The sequence below is a fragment of the Cydia pomonella genome, chromosome 15 (assembly GCF_033807575.1).
Source record: "Cydia pomonella isolate Wapato2018A chromosome 15, ilCydPomo1, whole genome shotgun sequence".
Classification (NCBI taxonomy): Eukaryota; Metazoa; Arthropoda; class Insecta; order Lepidoptera; family Tortricidae; genus Cydia; species Cydia pomonella.
The window spans coordinates 2,974,745-2,993,281 of NC_084717.1; the positions used below are offsets into that span (position 1 = coordinate 2,974,745).

The 18,537-nt window shown below is 38.7% G+C and overlaps 1 protein-coding gene across 1 annotated transcript in view; it reads left to right on the forward strand.

The window, feature by feature from the left end:
* The first annotated feature begins 240 nt into the window (after window positions 1–240).
* The window catches only part of LOC133525578 (neuroglobin-like), a 38,197-nt gene continuing 19,900 nt past the window's right edge, over window positions 241–18,537 (forward strand). Inside the window, exon 1 of the mRNA XM_061861885.1 lies at window positions 241–2,089. Coding sequence (XP_061717869.1) covers window positions 1,911–2,089 — 179 coding nt within the window. The 5' untranslated portion in view covers window positions 241–1,910. The remainder of the gene's footprint in view (window positions 2,090–18,537) is intronic.

Below are 18,537 nucleotides of genomic sequence, written 5' to 3' on the forward strand. Positions count from 1 at the left end.
TTTTTACTTTTACTAAACAAACTTTTACTATGGGACAAATGCCGAAATCGGAGAAAAAATTTGGCTTTCCCATAGAAATTAGCGGCATTACATCGGCCGGAATGTATGAAATATCCAATTTTTTGTAATAACATGAGCATATCTATTAATAAAAAAATATTGAATGTGCAATTAATTCATGACGACCGCTCTGGCCTACTGGGTAGCGACCCTGCCTATGAAGCCGATGGCCCGGGTTCAAATCCTGGTAAAGGCATTTACTCGTGTGATGAGCATGAATATTTGTTCCTGAGTCATGGATGTTTTCTATGTATTTAAGTATTTATAAATATGGATATATCGTTGTCTAAGTGTCCCGCAACACAAGCCTTATTGAGCTTACCGTGGGACTTAGTCAATTTGTGTAATAATGTCCTATAAAATAAAATAAAAATACTTTTTATCATGTAAGTCAAATCAAATTAAGGACACGTACCTAGTGACTAGCTTTAAACTAAAATAATGTCACCAATTAACAACAAACCAACTAATTTACGAACAAACAGTCATCCGATATTGTATTAATTTAACACTCCACCGCTCCCGGGTTCAATCCCCGAGGCTATGGCAAAGTTTGCCACCCGGCAAAGTTAGAAGGATAATCATTCCCTTCCACTATGATATCTTCGCCCCTATATCTTACGATATAGTGAGCCGTTAGTTTTGTAAACAATCACACAATGGATACAGTACAGAGTACTACAGTGAACACCGAAGTTTGCAAATTACGGACATCTTTCTATGTCACTCTAATTACGCCTTAATTGGAGTAAAAGAGAAAGATGCCCGAATTTACGAATTTCTCTGTGCATGAAAAAATAAATTACTAAAACTGACATTTCTACATATAGATAGAAATATTATTTTTGAGTGAAAATCAAAAAAGTGCGTACCGCTTCATTATACCTTTGAAATTCTGTAAAAATCAATTTCGCATTAAGAAGTAAGAACATTAAACTACTACCTACCAACCTAAATCCACTCCAAGTTAATTAAATTGGATTTATTAACAGTTTTGAAATTATTTTTAACTAACAAAGAAACAAAATAATTAAAGAATGACTAATCTTTTTGCAAACTAAAACCTTTCCCATCACTAAAACCCCTAAGTGCACTAGAGTCAGTCCGAAAAAGATCGCGCCTGCGTAACCACGAAACGCAACGGTTATATTATAATTATAACTTTTAAATTTAAATATCGAACGGTGGAATTCTACTAGACGCCATTATTGACAGATAATGTGTTTACATGTGATCGAACGTTAATTGTGAAAGACATTTAGACCAGGCTATTAATCTAAATAGCTCGATTTAAAATGGTTAGGATTTAAAACAGTGATTATAAGTGACATTAAAATATCGACACGTTTGTCATACTTAAATTATTTTAGCAAATTATAACTAAAACAATTACTTTTAATACATTTATTTCATAGTTAAAGTTTAAAAACTTGTGTTTCTAAAAATATCGGAACGAGAAATTTTGAGGTTGAATTAGTTAGCGCTAAAAATATCTCACGATTATCAACTGTTAACATTAACTCGCTAACTTCAAATAACAGGACAAAGTGAACAGTCTCCAAAATTTACGCAGCAGTGATCTATCTACGAGTCAAAACTTTTATCAAAAATGTGTGTTATACTCGCAAAAGTTGGCGTCACATTGTGAAGCAATCTACTAAACTGGACGTGACCACAACTATTTATTTTCAAGTTTACAAGAACAAACAAAAAAAAAAGAATTTTGTTTAACCGGTAAAACGACCACCCTGTCAGAAGCATACATAAACAAATCCCATAAGTGTTCCGTAAACAAAGTTTTGTACGGAAAACTAAATAGCAGAGCTAAAGTTTCAAAAGTCAATGTAAAGATGGGTTGCAAGCTGGCGAAATTAGCGTCTTCAGAGCTGAACCACGACGCGTTCGACCGGCCAGCACCTCCGTCGGACCCTAGGTGTCCCCTGACCACGAAGCAACAGTATTGCATGCTGGCATCTTGGAAGGGGATATACAGACAGATCGAGAAGACTGGGATCATATTATTTGTCAAGTAAGTTTACAATTTGTTTTAACTATATAACATATTCTGTTAACAAGAACATTATACATACTCTTAATGGATTCATATGCAGCGGTGTTACTATGACTAGCTTAAATCTAAAATAGGCCCTTGAGGCATTGTACCAAGGACGCTGGCGGTATTTCCTGGTTGTATCGTGATGCACGTTGTCAACCAGACGTTTCGTGATTTCTGCAAAAGACTTCTGCGCGCTGGGACCCCATGGACCTAGAGTTTCAACGCCAAATGCTACAAAATGGTACTTCCACCGAGGAGATATTTATGTATTACGTTTTAAATTTTCGGCGCTTTCCGCCGCTCCGCCCGCTTTTTTACTGGTCCGTTGTAGGTGGGACGGTGCCAGTGTGTCTACGCAGGTAGCATCCCAATCCTTCCCAAGCTCCAAGGACCTAAGGATACCCCATCAGACCAGCTTACCAGTTTACAATTACTTACGTCTTAAGTTTAGGATTTTTTTATATAAAAACACAAAACAATTAAAAATACATAAAAACACATTATAAAAAGCCTAACCCAGGGTGCCACCAGCAGCGGGGCAACAAGCTGCCAGTGGTCAGGGCCGCAGAGAGGGGAACCGCCGGCGCCGGACTATCTGCGCCGTGTCCAAGTCTACCGCCTTCTGCATCTGACCCTTGAACCAGCCACTGGCACACAGCCACAGTCTCTCAAGGTCGAGACTTATTGTCGCTATAAGTATAATGTATTGACTTATGACTTATATATTATAATAAATAATAATAATAATTCAGCCTATATTCGTTCTACTACTGGGCTTGGGCTTGGGCTATAGTCCCCACGCTGACCCAATGCGGGTTGGGGACTACACAGCATATGCAGGCTTCCTCAATATGTTTTCCTTCATCGAAAAGCTAGTGGTTTATCAACTCCGTACGAGCCAGGTTTTGAACTTGAGGCTCCTGGATTGAAAGTCGGACGTCAGATCCAGCTGGTGGCGCAATATACTTATTTCACACTCACATGTACATACAGGCCAATTCGAACGTAAACTGACATCAGAATGATATTTGTATGATGTTATTTAGTAATTATGCGTCTCGCTCGCACCGAACATATACGAGAAAGTACTAGCAAAATGTGCGACAACTTAATGACATCATCTAAATGTCAATTTGGTGTCTGTGTACGTACGAATTGGGCTGTAAGATTTAAATTAAAGATAGTTTTGGGATATTGCAATGTAAAACTTGAAAATATCCAATCAAAGTAACACGCTAGGCGTGGAGTGGAACCCAAATGCCGACACTATATTAATAAAATGTTCAAAGTTGCAATTGCTGGATAAACATGTAAAATACACTAAAAGGGCCGTCCTATCTGTAGCTTCAAGTATATTTGATCCTTTAGGGCTGTTGAGTGTATGCGTTATTTTATGCAAAATCTTTTTGCAATCGTTGTGGTCACAGAAATTGGACTGGGATCAAGAAATACCCCAGGCGCCGAACTGTATCTGGACCAGATTTGTCAACAATATTCATTACTTGAAGGAAATAAGTATTCCACGCCACGCCAGCTGTAGAAATGCGGTTGAAATTCAAATTCATGCATTTTCGGATGCTTCTATAAAGGCATATGCAGGATGTATTTATTTAAGATCAGTAGATGAGTTAGGGAATTGTACGGTTCGACTTTTGTGCGCTAAAACAAAAGTCACGCCTTTGAGGGCCACGACTATCCCAAAATTGGAACTTTGTGCATCTTTATTAGTTTCGCGTCTATGCGAAAAGGTTGTGCAAGCGTTACGCTGTAATATCGCAAAAAGATATTTTTGGTCTGACAGTAAAATTGTATTGGGTTGGTTGCGCATTCCTACAAACAAATTGTGCACTTTTGTGTCGCATCGAGTCGCTGAAATAAATGATAAGTGTTCGGATGCTGCATGGATGTATGTCCCTTCGGCACAAAACCCAAGTGACCTTGCCTCACGAGGTGTATTTCCAGACGAGCTACAGTCGTTGTCACTGTGGTGGGAGGGACCTGCATTCCTGCAGGATACAATTGATCGGTGGCCAGAGCAAACTGAAGCGACAGAAAAGAGCTTACCTGAGTTACGTGTATATGCGGCAAGGGTTGAAACACCGACAGTACCGATAATCGACATGTCAAATTATTCCAGTTTTCTTAAACTTAGAAGGATATTCGCGTACATGTGTCGATTCATCAATAGCTTGCTGCATAAACAACATTGTAAAGCTAACAGTTTATTAACTGTGGACGAGCTTGAACAAGCTGAGTCAAAATTAGCTTATTTGTCACAAAGACAAAGCTTTCCTAATTACGATAGGAATCCAAAGTCTATTATTGGATCAGGGAAATTGACTCCTTTTGTCGATGACTCAGGATTGATTCGAGTGGGTGGAAGGTTAGATAATTCGAATTATGATTTTGATAAAAAACACCCTATTCTTCTAGATGCAAAACATCAATTCACTAAATTATTATTTAGATATTTCCACTTCAAACTATTACACGCACCGCCACAACTTCTTCTGTCAGTCATCAAGGGAGTGTTTTAAATCGACACGAGTTGCGAATTACGTATTCGCACTTGTATCGTACAACGTTTTACAGTACATATGGCCCTTTAAATGTTCGACACAGTAACGTAATATGCAAGTTTTCGCACTAATGCGGTAAAGTAGCACCATATGTACTGTAAAGATACTTTAATTATGTCCCGACACTCCTAACAGCTGTAATATCATATGTATAATTATTGTTTATTAATTATTTGACGACCTATCCGGCCTAGTGGATAGTGACCCTGCCTATGAAGCCGACGGTCCCGGGTTCGAATCCCGGTAAGCGCATTTATTTGTGTGATGAACACAGATATTTGTTCCTGAGTCATGGATTATAAGTACGTTTTCATCTGTATACGTATGTATATCGTTGCTTAGTACCCATAGTACAAGCCCTGGTTAGTTTGGGGCTAGGTCGATCTGTGTAAGATTATCCCCAAATATTTATTTCTATAATAATAATAATTCAGCCTATATACGTCCCACTGCTGGGCACAGGCCTCCTCTCATGTGCGAGAGGGCTCGGGCTATAGTCCCCACGCTAGCCCAATGCGGATTGGGGACTTCATATACACCTTTGAATTTCTTCGCAGATGTATGCAGGTTTCCTCGATGAAAAGCTAGTGATAAATATCAAATGATATTTCGTACATGAGTTCCGAAAAACTCATTGGTACGAGCCAGGATTTGAACCCGCGACCTCCGGATTGAAAGTAGGACGTTATATCCACTCGGCCACCACCGCTTTCTTTCTATTTAAAAAAAACTGCTCGGCCCTTTAATTGGTCAAACACACCTTCAGTTTCAAAGATCGATTTCAACTCGAGAAATTGGATCGGGTACTGTCGTGGCCGGGTAGCCTAGAGCTCCAGGTTACGTAGCCAACATGACAATCATTTGCACTCCGTAGCGAACGAAGCGCAACTGCCACTATCGCACTAATATGGAAGAGTAATAGAGAAAGATGACTACGCTACGTCACGGAGCGTTAATGATTGGCATCTTGTCTACGCATCCAGGGCGTTAGCTGAAGACGCCAGTTCGAATCCAGCCTCTGCCACACGTAAGTTTTTTATAAGTAAAATTTATTTATGCATTAGCAATAATTTTAGCATTATCATTTTATTTCGTTTTGAATATATTTTAAGCATCTCATAGTGTTTATTTTTCCTACCAATGTTTATCTTGTCTTGCCCGATAGTTTATCTTATCCCACCTAATGTTATATGACATTTATTTTAGTTTATAATAATTATTTATCTGGGAGACCGAGCTTTGCTCGGAAAACATATGAAAACTCAAAAATGTGCCTGTTCCCAGAGATAAGACCTAGCTAGATCGATTTCACCCCCGAAAACCCCCATATAGTAAATTTCATCGAAATCGTTAGAGCCGTTTCCGAGATCTCCTTCTTCTTCCTTCCCTTTGCCACCTATGTGGGGTCGGGTCTCCTTGTCAATTTGCGCCAGAGTGGTCGGTTCTGGGTTGTCTGTTCTTCGATGTTCAGGTTCTTCAGGTCGTTTCTAATATTGGACCACCACGTGGATTTTGGCCTGCCACTTCCTCTAGGGCGTTCAGGAAGCCGGGAGCCGTTTCCGAGATCTCCGAAATATATAAATATACATATATACAAGAATTGATCGTTTATAAGATAAGATAAATAAAACGCAAATCAAAATATTTAATAAAATAGATTGATTTTTTCTGTAAGTTGTTGCAATCTTGATACTAGTATGATCATAAATCTTACTATAATATAAAGGTTTGGTTTTGTTTAACGCAGAAAACAATCTTCGGTTTTCAGAACCACAAAGAACCATTTTATTATTGTTTTGTACAATCCTGTTAATTTTATCCTCATACGTTCGCCGGTGATCCACCGCAGATCCCTAGATTAACCAATCCAATTTATATCGAATAGAGTGTTTGTAAAGCGCAATGGAATGTAAACAACGGCGCTCGCCCACCGTTGGGTGAGAGAGCTAAGAGTATTTAATTTACCCCGAAAATTCCTTGAAAAAATCTTCTAAGAGTAGTTGCTCAGTTATGCATTTTAATAGGTATAAATCTCCAACGAAACTTAGGCATTTTAATTTCATTTTTATGTCGCAAAACTGTCTGCTAAGACTGCATTGGTTAGCGAACACAAACAGTTCTAGATGAAGCTCCTCGATATGGAGCGAAATATGACTAGTGATTTTCGACTTAAATGTGAGTGACTCGTTTTATCTATTTAATTTATTAGATTATGACCATTGACATGGACGGGCCTTACGGGCACTAAGAATGGTGCTAGTTCAGTGGTGTCACTCACGAATTCGAGCTAATCGTGCACAACGTTGCGACCAACCGCGCGCGTGATGCGAACTCATCAACCAATCGCGTTGTGGCGTGAGGCTGCACGATTGGCTCGAATTCGTGTGCGTGACATCGCATTACTGGCCCCATTCTCATTGACCGTAACCCGTAAAGTCCGCCTCTAAGGCCTAAATTATATCTAAATATATGTCAATGATTTTGACAGCTAATGACACTTGGTTCTGGTTTTATTAATATCCAATATCGTTAACCTTTTGGCAGGTGTCTCCTGTAAAAGCATAAAATCAAAACATATATTGTGTATAGATGCAGCTCATAAAATACGGCTTTGCGTGAACAAAAGATTTCCTTTGAGAGGATTGTTCCTTAGGACCCAAGGTAGAAGTGGAGCCACCAAGATTTTTGATGTAAAATTGGGGGGGGGGGGGGGGTCTTAAATATCAAATATCAACCAAATATAAAAAAATTAAACCAACAAATACTAAAAATCTTGCTATCCTGAAAATGTTCCCTTTAAAAGTGAAAGGGGATGTGTTGCTTTGTATGGAGACTCAATAACCGCTCAACCGATTTAGATAAATCACGCCTTCCTTAATTTAGTTGAAAATGATAGCAAACTTGACTTAGAACGTAAACTTAAACAATTCTCAGCTCAGACATTACGGATGCTGAAAAGCCCAAATCAGTGTGTTTCCACTTCCGAAATTCATCTTAGGAACACAAACATTATTGCTCCCAAAATAAATTTATTGTTCAGAGAACACCGTTTTTGACCATTTTAAGCTTTCTGCACCTACGACTACAATACATTGCGACTTAGAATAAACTTTGAAATATACTATTATCAAAACACAAGGTATTTTAAAAGTCGCTGAAATAATAAAATGTTTGTCATTTTGTTACATAAGTTAAAGTAACAAGTAAAAGTTGAAATATAAAAAGGCGTTACCCGTACAAAATCAAGTTTTTCTATCCAAAGCGGGCAACATTATCTCAATACTTTACATAAACCACCATAATAGAAGCCCATCGTAAAGTCTGGTAGGGAAAGTCGTTATTCATATATAAATGAAAGAACAATAAGACAAATCTACAACTAAAGGAAAAGGATGTAGGAGAGCAAACAGGAAGGAAGTATATCATTTATATATAACCGAGTGAGACGTTGTCTGCGGTTTCTTTGTTATTTTTTTTTTATGATGACGGAGGCAAACGAGCAGACGAATCTCCCGTTGGTAAGCGATTACCGTTGTCTATGGACACCTGCAACACTAGAGGGGTTCCAAAGGCGTTGCCCGTCTTCTTGAAGGTTTGAAGGTCGTATCGGTCCGGAAATACCGCAGGCGACAGTTCATTCCACAGTTTAGCTGTGCGAGGCAGGAAGTTTCTGGAGAAACGCACAGTTGAGGACTGCCAGCCATCTAAGTGGTGAAGATGGAAAGAAGTGCCACATGTGTCTTAACTCAGCGCCAAAAGCAGCGCTATACATGTAATTTTGCAAAATTGAACTGTTCTTTAATTTTGCAAAATTGAACTGTTCTTTGGAATCACGTCTGTCTTTAACGACGAATCAGACATTTTATCTATGGGATTGTGTCATTAGCTGAACAACGAAACTACGTGGCTTTTTTGTTTTAATTCTTTTAAGATCCATATTAAATAGATATAGGTAAGCGCTGGTGGCCTAGCGGTAAGAGCATGCGACTTGCAATCTGGAGGTCGCGGGTTCAAACCCCGGTTCGTACCAATGAGTTTTTCGGAACTTATGTACGAAATATCATTTGATATTTACCAGTCGCTTTTCGGTGAAGGAAAACATCGTGAGGAAACCGGACTAATCCCAACAAGGCCTAGTTTACCCTCTGGGTTGGAAGGTCAGATGGCAGTCGCTTTCGTAAAAACTAGTGCCTACGCCAAATCTTGGGATTAGTTGTCAAGCGGACCCCAGGCTCCCATGAGCCGTGGCAAAATGCCGGGACAACGCGAGGAAGAAGATTAAATAGATATAGGTAATCTTTATGAAAAATCAGTCGACGCTGCGTCATTTACGCTACCCCCTTGCCTATTGACTACCTCACTGCATTTGAAGCACACATAACATTTAACAAATATAACAAACTAACATGATTGCTAAACTTGGTGAAGTACAAGAAATGCCGCCGGGAGACCAGAAACGTCTCAAGCTACAGCGAGCATAATTGCGTTAGTTGCGCGTGAAGTTTAGTTTAGATGCATGCTTAAATTAGTTTCGCTACAGTTAAGAGGAAAGGCGGCCGCTTCTCCATACAAACGTAGTCCCCATTTTCCTCTCTGAATATTGATATAATGAAAAATATTTTTATTACATATTTTGATGTATATTACTGCCCCTATGACTTTATTCAACTTTTTGACTGTTGTAAAAATTAGGAGCGAAAAAATGATTTCATACAATTTTTTTAATATTTTTAACTCTTATGATAATTGAAAATTAGAAAAAAATCTAACGTAGCTAGCATAGGCATAGCTGTATTGATATACAACGAATTGTGTCTAAATATTCTCAATAATATTAATATCCAGAGAAGAAAATGAGGAAGAACTACGTTTATATGAAAAGGCGATTTTGCACGGAACTTCCACTTTCGTCTTAAGACGGTGTTAAGCCAGAAAATTAGAAGAAAATAAATGATATGGCACGCTACGCGAAACTTGAGACGAAAGATATGGCTATCGTGCGGGTTTTTACTTTTAATCTCAATACTTTGAAATGAGATCCCTCGGCTATATCACTTAGCTATTTGAGCCTTGACATATATCTAAGGACGGGCCTTAGGGGCAATAAGAATGGGGCCAGTACAGCGGTGTCACACGAATTCGAGCTAATCGTGCAGTCTCACGCCACAAAGAGATTGGTTGATGAATTCGCATCACACGCCCGATTAGTTGCGTTAGACTGCACGATTGGCTCAAATTCGTGAGTGACACCACTGAACTAGTACCATTCTTAATGCCGGTTAGGCCCGTCCTTAGATATTTTGTATTTGAGACTAAAATTATACTGCTATGGAATGCAGGGTAGATATATACAATTAAAAATGAATGACAATTAGAGATCTTTTCGTGATGTTTTCCGGACATGACACATACCAAACGTAGCAAAAAATAAATAAATTGATTTTGACACTTTTCATAAAATTATCGAATTTAAACTATCGTGAGTTTAAAACTAACAAGTAACAGGCTTAGGTGAGGACAGGTATACAAACAAGCGAAGAAAGCTGCGAGAAGAACCGTAGCAGTTGAAAAAGAAAAGGCTGATTCAGACCTATTTATTTGCATTTCCAAGTAGCGACGGACAAAGAGATATATAAAATAGCTAAAATACGTCACAGTAATTCCAAAGATTTTAAAACTACTAAGTATGTTAGGAATGCTGAAGGTACACTACTCATCGATGATAAGGACATCCGTAAAAGATGATACGAATACTACCAAGAACTCAACGAAGAATTTCCAAGACAACCGGAAAATTAATCACTCATGTCGCTAGAACCTGTTAATGAAATTACTGCAGAAGAGGTCAAGAAAGCAATCTCCAAAATGCAAAAGTCGTAAAGGGATAGGCCCAGATAATATACCCGCCGAGGTCTGGAAAACCCTAAACGACGACGGAGTGATATGGCTCACTAAGCTGTTTTTCGTTATCCCGAGCAGTGGAACCATGCCAGATTCTTGGAGAAAGAGAGTGCTGCTACCATTTTATAAGAACAAAGACGAGGTTCGAGAATGCGCAAACTTCCGTGGCATAAAACTCACATCACACATCCTCAAGATCTGGGAACATGTCCTTAGTGTGTGCCTTCTACATATAACAAATTTAACAGAAAATCAGTTTGGTTTTACTGCGAGAAAAGAAACCACAGACGCAATCCTCGCAATTAGATTGGTAATGGAGAAGGCTTGAGAAAACAAGCAAACTTTATGGATGGTCTTCATAAATCTCGAAAAGGCGTTTGATCGTGTCCCGAAAAGTCTGATATGGCTAGCTCTCAGAGCATTTACATGCATGCATTTAATTTTGAGATTCAGTTCAGATATTTATTTGCGTATTTATTTTTGCGGTGGGAGGGTGGTAACATTAATTGCATTTAAATATACGCAAGTAAGTATAACGGGTTAGCACTGATTGATTAGCACGTTATCTTTTGCGGATAAGCAAAGTAATGTTTTGTTTTAACGAGTACGAGCGAGGTGCGTAGAAAGTAAGTTACGTAGACGTGAGCGAATATATCAATGGTAAAACTGGTGGTAGAGGTAGGGCGAGTGTCCCGGACTCCCTCCTGTCAATTAATCTCATATCAGTGGCGTAAGTATGCGATATCAATGTGTACTCGAACACGTCTCACAAATGTGTATTTAATCGCATTGAAGTGAAGCGTTACTAAGGTGTCTCTAGTGGATTGGGTGAAGCAGTGGCGTAGCGTAATCTAATCTAAACGTGGGCGAAGTCGCATGTGCGAGGCTTTTTTCTTTCAAGGTAATAATAAGGTTGGCTTTGCGGGGCCCCCTTAGGTGCCAGGCCATGGGCGCGGGCCCGCTTCGTCTACGCTTTCGCGCGGGATCCCGGTATTCCGGTATTTTTTCAATCCCGCTTGTTGCAGTCCCGCATTATGTACCAACGATAGAATAGAAATTAGAGCTGACTATAATTCATCAGCCTCCTTCTTTTTTATTCATCACCATCTCAGAGTCCATAATCAAAAAGAGATGAATGTTCATTATTATGGCAGGTCCATTGGTAAATATTAATGCTTTGGCAGTATACACCAACTAGCGTGGAAGCCGTTTGTATGCCTTTTCCTGTGGCTGGATATATTGTCTCTAAAATTCGCAGTAGTTAGGCAAACTCCATGTTGTTTTCTTTGCTAATATTCTCAACAGGAAGCTGACCAAACTGATTATATTTTAAAAATGAAAAATAATATTTAGTTTTCTGATTTTCGTCGTCGTTAATGAAGGCACGTTTTTATTTTTCTTTACCTTTGATCCTATGGTTGATTTAAAATATGGATGTAGGTTGATTACTTGATGTCATTTTGTAATCATTCGCTCGTAATACATCGCTCATGCATGCTCGAAATGCATGCACGAATAACTAAATTACCTCATTTACATATCAAAATGTACGTTTGAATTGGCCTCTGGCTGGTTGACACACAAGCTAGAAGTGTTTGTCAATAAGTCCCTCGGATCCATCCTCCGCATTTTCTGGCTGAAGACCATAAGAAATGAGGATTTTTGGAGTACGTGCCGACAACCTCCGAGCGCCCAAGAAGTAGCGCTGCGGAAATGGAGATGGATCGGACATACCCTTCGAAAAGGAGCTGCAAACAGTGCCAATATCGCGTTTGAGTTGCGGCCTTAAAGCGGAAAGCGAATCCGGCCCGAACACACCTGGAGGCGGAGCGTCCAGAACAAGCTGAACGAGGTCCACACGGTTGCTCAAAATAGAAAAACATGAAAGGATCTTGCGGAGGCCCTTTACACCTCCGGGATGCCCTAGAACCTACAATAACAACAACACATAGCTCTTACGAGTTACTCAAGCAGTTTTGGACGATTTTCGTTCAACATTAAAAAAAATGCATGAGTGTCCCGTTATTCTCATATGGAGATAAATTGGAGTGGCTGCTTACCATCAGGCGGGCCATATGCTTATTTGCCACCGACATGGTAAAATACTAATTGGCAACCCATATGAGGGCTTTTTTCAAAGTTGTCGCCCACACTTTTTTTAATTTGTAATTTTTTACATTATTTCTTCTCAGAATCATGAGCTCTTTCAATCTTAATAGAAAAAAAGTGTCCCTAAAACCCACCGACCACTCGTTTCGGTACGGAACCCTAAAAGACACGGACCACATCCGGACATAGCAACTACTATGTACATTTTATTTGTGGAAAATCCAACTCAAGAGGAAAAATCTTTAATAGCATTGACCTTAACCAAAATTACAAATACATTAGACATCCATATTCTTCAGACAGTTGGATCAATATAATTGCAAGGCCTTGACTGCTATTAAAATAAGAGCATATTTCGTAAGCCCACGTGGCAGATATAATATTCTGTTATCTTTGGAGCGCCGTATGAAAATATGTCGATTTGGCAAGCAATTGAAGAAATTATATCAGTCAATGGCCAAGATTAAAGTCTAGTAATCTTCAGAATCTAGCGAAATAATAGACTAGAGATACTTAAAATTTGGTTATTGTAGGAGAAACGGTGGACGAAAGTATCGGAAGGTTGAACGGTTCAACCTTCAACTTGAACCCCGTCAACTGATTGACGTCTGCCTGCGTAGTCAAGTCACTGTCGCACTAATATGGAAGAGTGATAGAGAGATGACTACGCTACGGACCGTTAACAATTGGTATGTTGGCTATGCGGGCTGGTTTGTGTCAACCGACTGCTCTAAGCAACTTGCACACACATTACCTACATAGATACAGGTACATGTACTTACCAAACATACAGACATTTGGAGCCGCTCATAGAGGTATAGTACGTACGTATAGAGTCGACATCTTAAACAAAATGTTTCCACATCTCAATGAAGTGCCGGCACTTCATTGCGTTTAGTACGTCTCCGACTACTGGCGAGATGCCACGCATTTAACGAAAATTAAACAAAATAATAAAAATTAAAAATGCCTTTGTGCCTTATGAAAATGTATTCTAATAATATCAAAAAATATAATAAAAGCAATATAATAACAATCCACTGCGAAAAAACTCTTGTTTTAAGCTTATTTAGATTTTGAAACGTCGCTTTAAACACTCGCGGTGGTACGCCATTTAATTTTATTTATTTCTTTAATAATAATAATATTGTGTTAGAAAACTTACGAACTAATTACATACTTATAATTTGATTAAACTAATTAATGACATGTCAGCAAATAAATACATTTGTGACATTATCTATGAAAAGGGACGCCACACTGCATAGCGCGGCGTTGTTTATAATATGGGAGCATCGTTGATAATGGCGTAAGCGCCACCGACAATAAGGTCCCTTTTCATAAATAATGTCACATATTAATTTCGTATAATAACCCGGCATTTCCTGTCTCTATCGCACAGCAATATAATTAAGCGCGTGCGATAGAGACGGGTACGGGCAGGTCAATATATTCATTTATTTAAACTTTATTGCACAAATTTCCAAAAAAGTAAAAATGGCGGACTTATCGCCTGGAAGCATTCTCTACCAATCAACCATTGGGCTAACTAAACAGAAATAGTTTGGTGCAGGATTGTAAAGAGTTGATGTAGAAATAGACACAAGTCGAGACTACTATGATACTATTACTTACGCAAATATACCTACATATTTAAATATTCAATATATATAAATAAACATACATATATACAGTGTGTCCCTAGCCATTGGACAAAGCCGAAATGTACATATGCATTAGGGTATTTAAAACCATTGTACAAAGTATCATAACAACCGGTGTAGCGGTTTCGAAGAAATTAACAAATTACCATTTTTTACTTTGGAGCAGCCTGTATGTGTTAGTAGCTCCTAAGGTAATATCTTCAAAGAATAGTATGGAACCTTCTTCGACCTTTTTGATTATCTTTTTTATTTATGACACTAATAAGCTTCTGACTTTTGAAAAATGTCATCATTATCAAATATTTCGAACAAATTGTCAAAAACACTGCCAAAGATTAACACAGTGTGTTTCTTTTTGTTGTCGATTATTACAAATAACTTTTGTTCGACAAATTTTTTTTTTATCTTTTCTTCTAATTAAAAAATATTAACGTCAGAGCATTCCTGAAAAGTAACCCTACTGTATAATAATTATGTACCTAGTTTGAGATATCACGTAGACATTTAGTCGCGAATGTTTTCAAATAAGTGCTTACGCAACTTGCTTTTGAATGTAAGCTTGCTCTGAGCTTGTCTGATAGGCAGAGAATACAAGAGATTCTTCGTGCTTAACATCCGTGCTTTAGTCAATAGTACCTGGGCGACCGAGCTTTGCTCGGTTATAACTATTTATTGTAATATGGTGGTGAATAGGTGATAATCTTAACTACATTTTTTTACTAAATTAAACTTGTCTAAAACAATAAAAATTAAAAAAATTATATATAAACTTGAACATATAAAAAAAAAAACAAAAGTTAATCACCGGGCGAGATTCGAACCCGTAACATTCGTTTCTAGCCGTCCGCGTCTTAACCCGCTGGACCAGACCGACAGTGGCCGGCAACACGAAATTAGCGACCATATTCTGCGTCGAAAGAAAAACGCATGAAAACTCGAAAACACGCGTTTTCCCAAACATAAGACTAATCTAAATCGATTGTATACCCCCAAAAACCCCCATATACCAAATTTCAGCGAAATCGTTAGAGCCGTTTCCGAGATCACAGAAATATATATACATATATATATATACAAGAATTGCTCGTTTAAAGGTATAAGATATGCTAATCAAATTAAATAATTAACTACTCAATTAAATATATTAAAAAACCCTACCCATGTAAACCATTATATGACAAAAATGCCTTACATCATTTTTTAAGATGATACTCCTCAAATTGCTGCATAGGTTTTTATAAAATATAGCTAAGAATACGAACGCCTCATCGGACGCACATCGGACGCCCCAGGTATCGCTGGAGCGACATGATGGAGGCGGATCTGTGCCAACTTCAAGTCAATTGGCGAGAAGTCACACAGGACCGAGAAAAGTGGCGCTGTCTTGTGTCGGAGGTCAAGTGTCATTTTGGGTCGCTGAGTCAACGGAGTAAGTAATAGGTAAAAACCACCGCAAAAAACTAGCTTTCACGTTAAAAACCCCGCATCGGTCCATCCGTTTGAATACGATACCACAGAGAAACATTTTCATCAGGGGTTAATAAAATCGAGAATCAATAGTACCAGTTTTCATTGGCATGCAGAGCTTCACTATTCACTAGTAATTGGACACGACCTAAGCCGAGCCTTCCTGCCAATGCCTTTAGGCCTAGTCAATGACAACAAAGCAGGCGAGTGATTAGCTTAGATGCAATATAGCAATCTCTCCGATTGAGATCTCAAAGGAGACAATCATTTGTACTCCAGTCATTATACCTGCCGGAAGTCCTGAATTGAACTCCTTCTTCCTCCCGTTATCCCAGCATTTTGCCACGGCTCATGGGAGCCTGGGGTCCGCTTGGCAACTAATCCCGAGATTGACGTAGGCACTAATTTTTACGCAAGCGACTGCCATCTGACCTTCTAACCCAGATGGTAAACTAGGCCTTATTGGGATAAGTTCGGTTTCTCCACGATGTTTTCTTTCACCGAAAAGCGACTGGTAAATATCAAATTAAGGATGACTCACGCTAGACCGTGCCCGGGCCGAAGCGTCCGATACGTTATTTTCTATGACGGCTGATCGTTGATCACGTGGTGCTTTCCATAGAAAACGGAGCGCTGGAAGCTCCAGCCCGGTCTAGCGTGAGTCATCCTTTATGTTTCGTACATAAGTTCAGAAAAAGTCATTGGTACGTGCCAGGGTTTGAACCCGCGACCTCCGGATTGCAAGTCTCATGCTCTCAGCGCTAGGCTATCAGCTCTTAATAATTATTAATAGCCATATCATGAATTTAGTATACGGCCTAGAATCCCACAGAACATCATTCATCTGCTCAAGTGTGAGTGTATGTACCTTTTTTTTTTTATACTGCGTCGGTGGCAAACAAGCATACGGCCCGCCTGATGGTAAGCAGTCTCCGTAGCCTATGTACGCCTGCAACTCCAGAGGAGTTACACGCGCGTTGCCGACCCTAATACATACTATAAAAGTTAAGTCTTGTTTTTTTTTAATACACATGTATTTTACTTTCCCCGTATTTGAACTGAAAAGTAGAGTGTTCAACTCTGGTGAAAGGCATCATTTCAGCCTCGAAATATACTATCTCAGCAGAAATGAGTGCCTTTCATCCATTGGTTGTCAATCTACCACTGTGTTTTTTTTTTCGTTAATTTCAAGGGTGCATTCCTGAGCTTAAATTAAGTAACTTTCTCAGACATCGATATTCTAGTTAACTCCATTTCAGAGATAATCAAAAATTTATTTTTCTCTTATAAGAACCTTACGAGCGTATACACTTGCCTTACCGCCTGTTTAAATATTGATTAGTGTTTAGTACGAGTGTGTACATTTGCTAATAAACGTAAATACTATCTCGGACGATTGACGTTCGAAATGACATTGATATGTCACAGTTTTCAATTGTTTGGTTGAATTAAATGTAATGCCCGTGTTACAACAACGCTTTATTCAAAATTTGTTAAGTTTCCTTAAACGTACTTAGCATACCCCGGAGTTAACGGAATTTATTATTTATTTAAACTTTATTGCACACATAAAGAAAAATGTACAAATGGCGAACTTAATGCCAAAAGGCATTCTCTACCAGTCAACCATTGGGTCAAACAGAGACATTTGTGTATGTTGGTGCAGGAAAAAATAATAACAAATAATAAGGAAAAAAATTAAACGTGAAGTCAAGTAATATTAAAAATATATAAATAGTTAAATACTACTACTTATATAATTCAATAAAATAAGTGTATAAATACACAGAAACACAATACAAACAAACAGGTATTCCTAAAACGATAATAGCATGAGTTTACATTTTGAACGCTTTTTTTGCTTTTGCTGTTGTTTATAATTCTCTGCGGAATAAAAAATAAAAACACATAAATCAATTGATGATGTCGTAAAATTGGAAACATGAGTAATGGCATACACGCGCACAACGCGATCGATAACGGCCATCGAGATTTAAAAGTTTGATCATTCGTTCATTCTTTTAAAATTATGGCTTCAGTCCAGTGGGACTATTTCGCCACTATCAATGCATTAGGAGCTTTAAATACGACTAAAATTGTACGGTTAGTGCAAGACAGTGTAAGGTGTTTTTTTTTTTCATACTACGTCGGTGGCAAACAAGCATACGACCCGCCTGGTGGTAGCGGTAACCATAGCGTATGGACGCTTGCAATTCCAGAGGAGTTATATGCGCGTTGCCAACCCTAACACTCCGCACCCTCGTTGAGCTCTAGCAACCTTACTCACCGGCAGGAACACAACACTATGAGTAGGGTCTAGTGTTATTTGGCTGCGGTTTTCTGTAAGGTGGATGTACTTCTCCAGTTGGGCTCTGCTCTAGATCTGGAATGTCATCCGCTGTGCTGTGCCCTACCACACAAAGCGAGATGACATTCACAATGCCCATACCTCTCCTTTGGACGTAAAGCTATTTTTAAAAAGGACTGAAAATTTTCAAAATGTTCATGGTCATTTTGGGGAATACAGCCTGTAGTTTAATTTATTGCTGTGTGTGTGTTTGTGTTCTGTCCTGTTTGTTGTTATTTATTGTCCACCCCGTATAAATTATAAAAATACAAAATTTAAATTATACCACATCAACGTAATTTACTCTTTCAATAACGAAACGGCATCGCTATTGATTCCTATTTGCATTTCGAT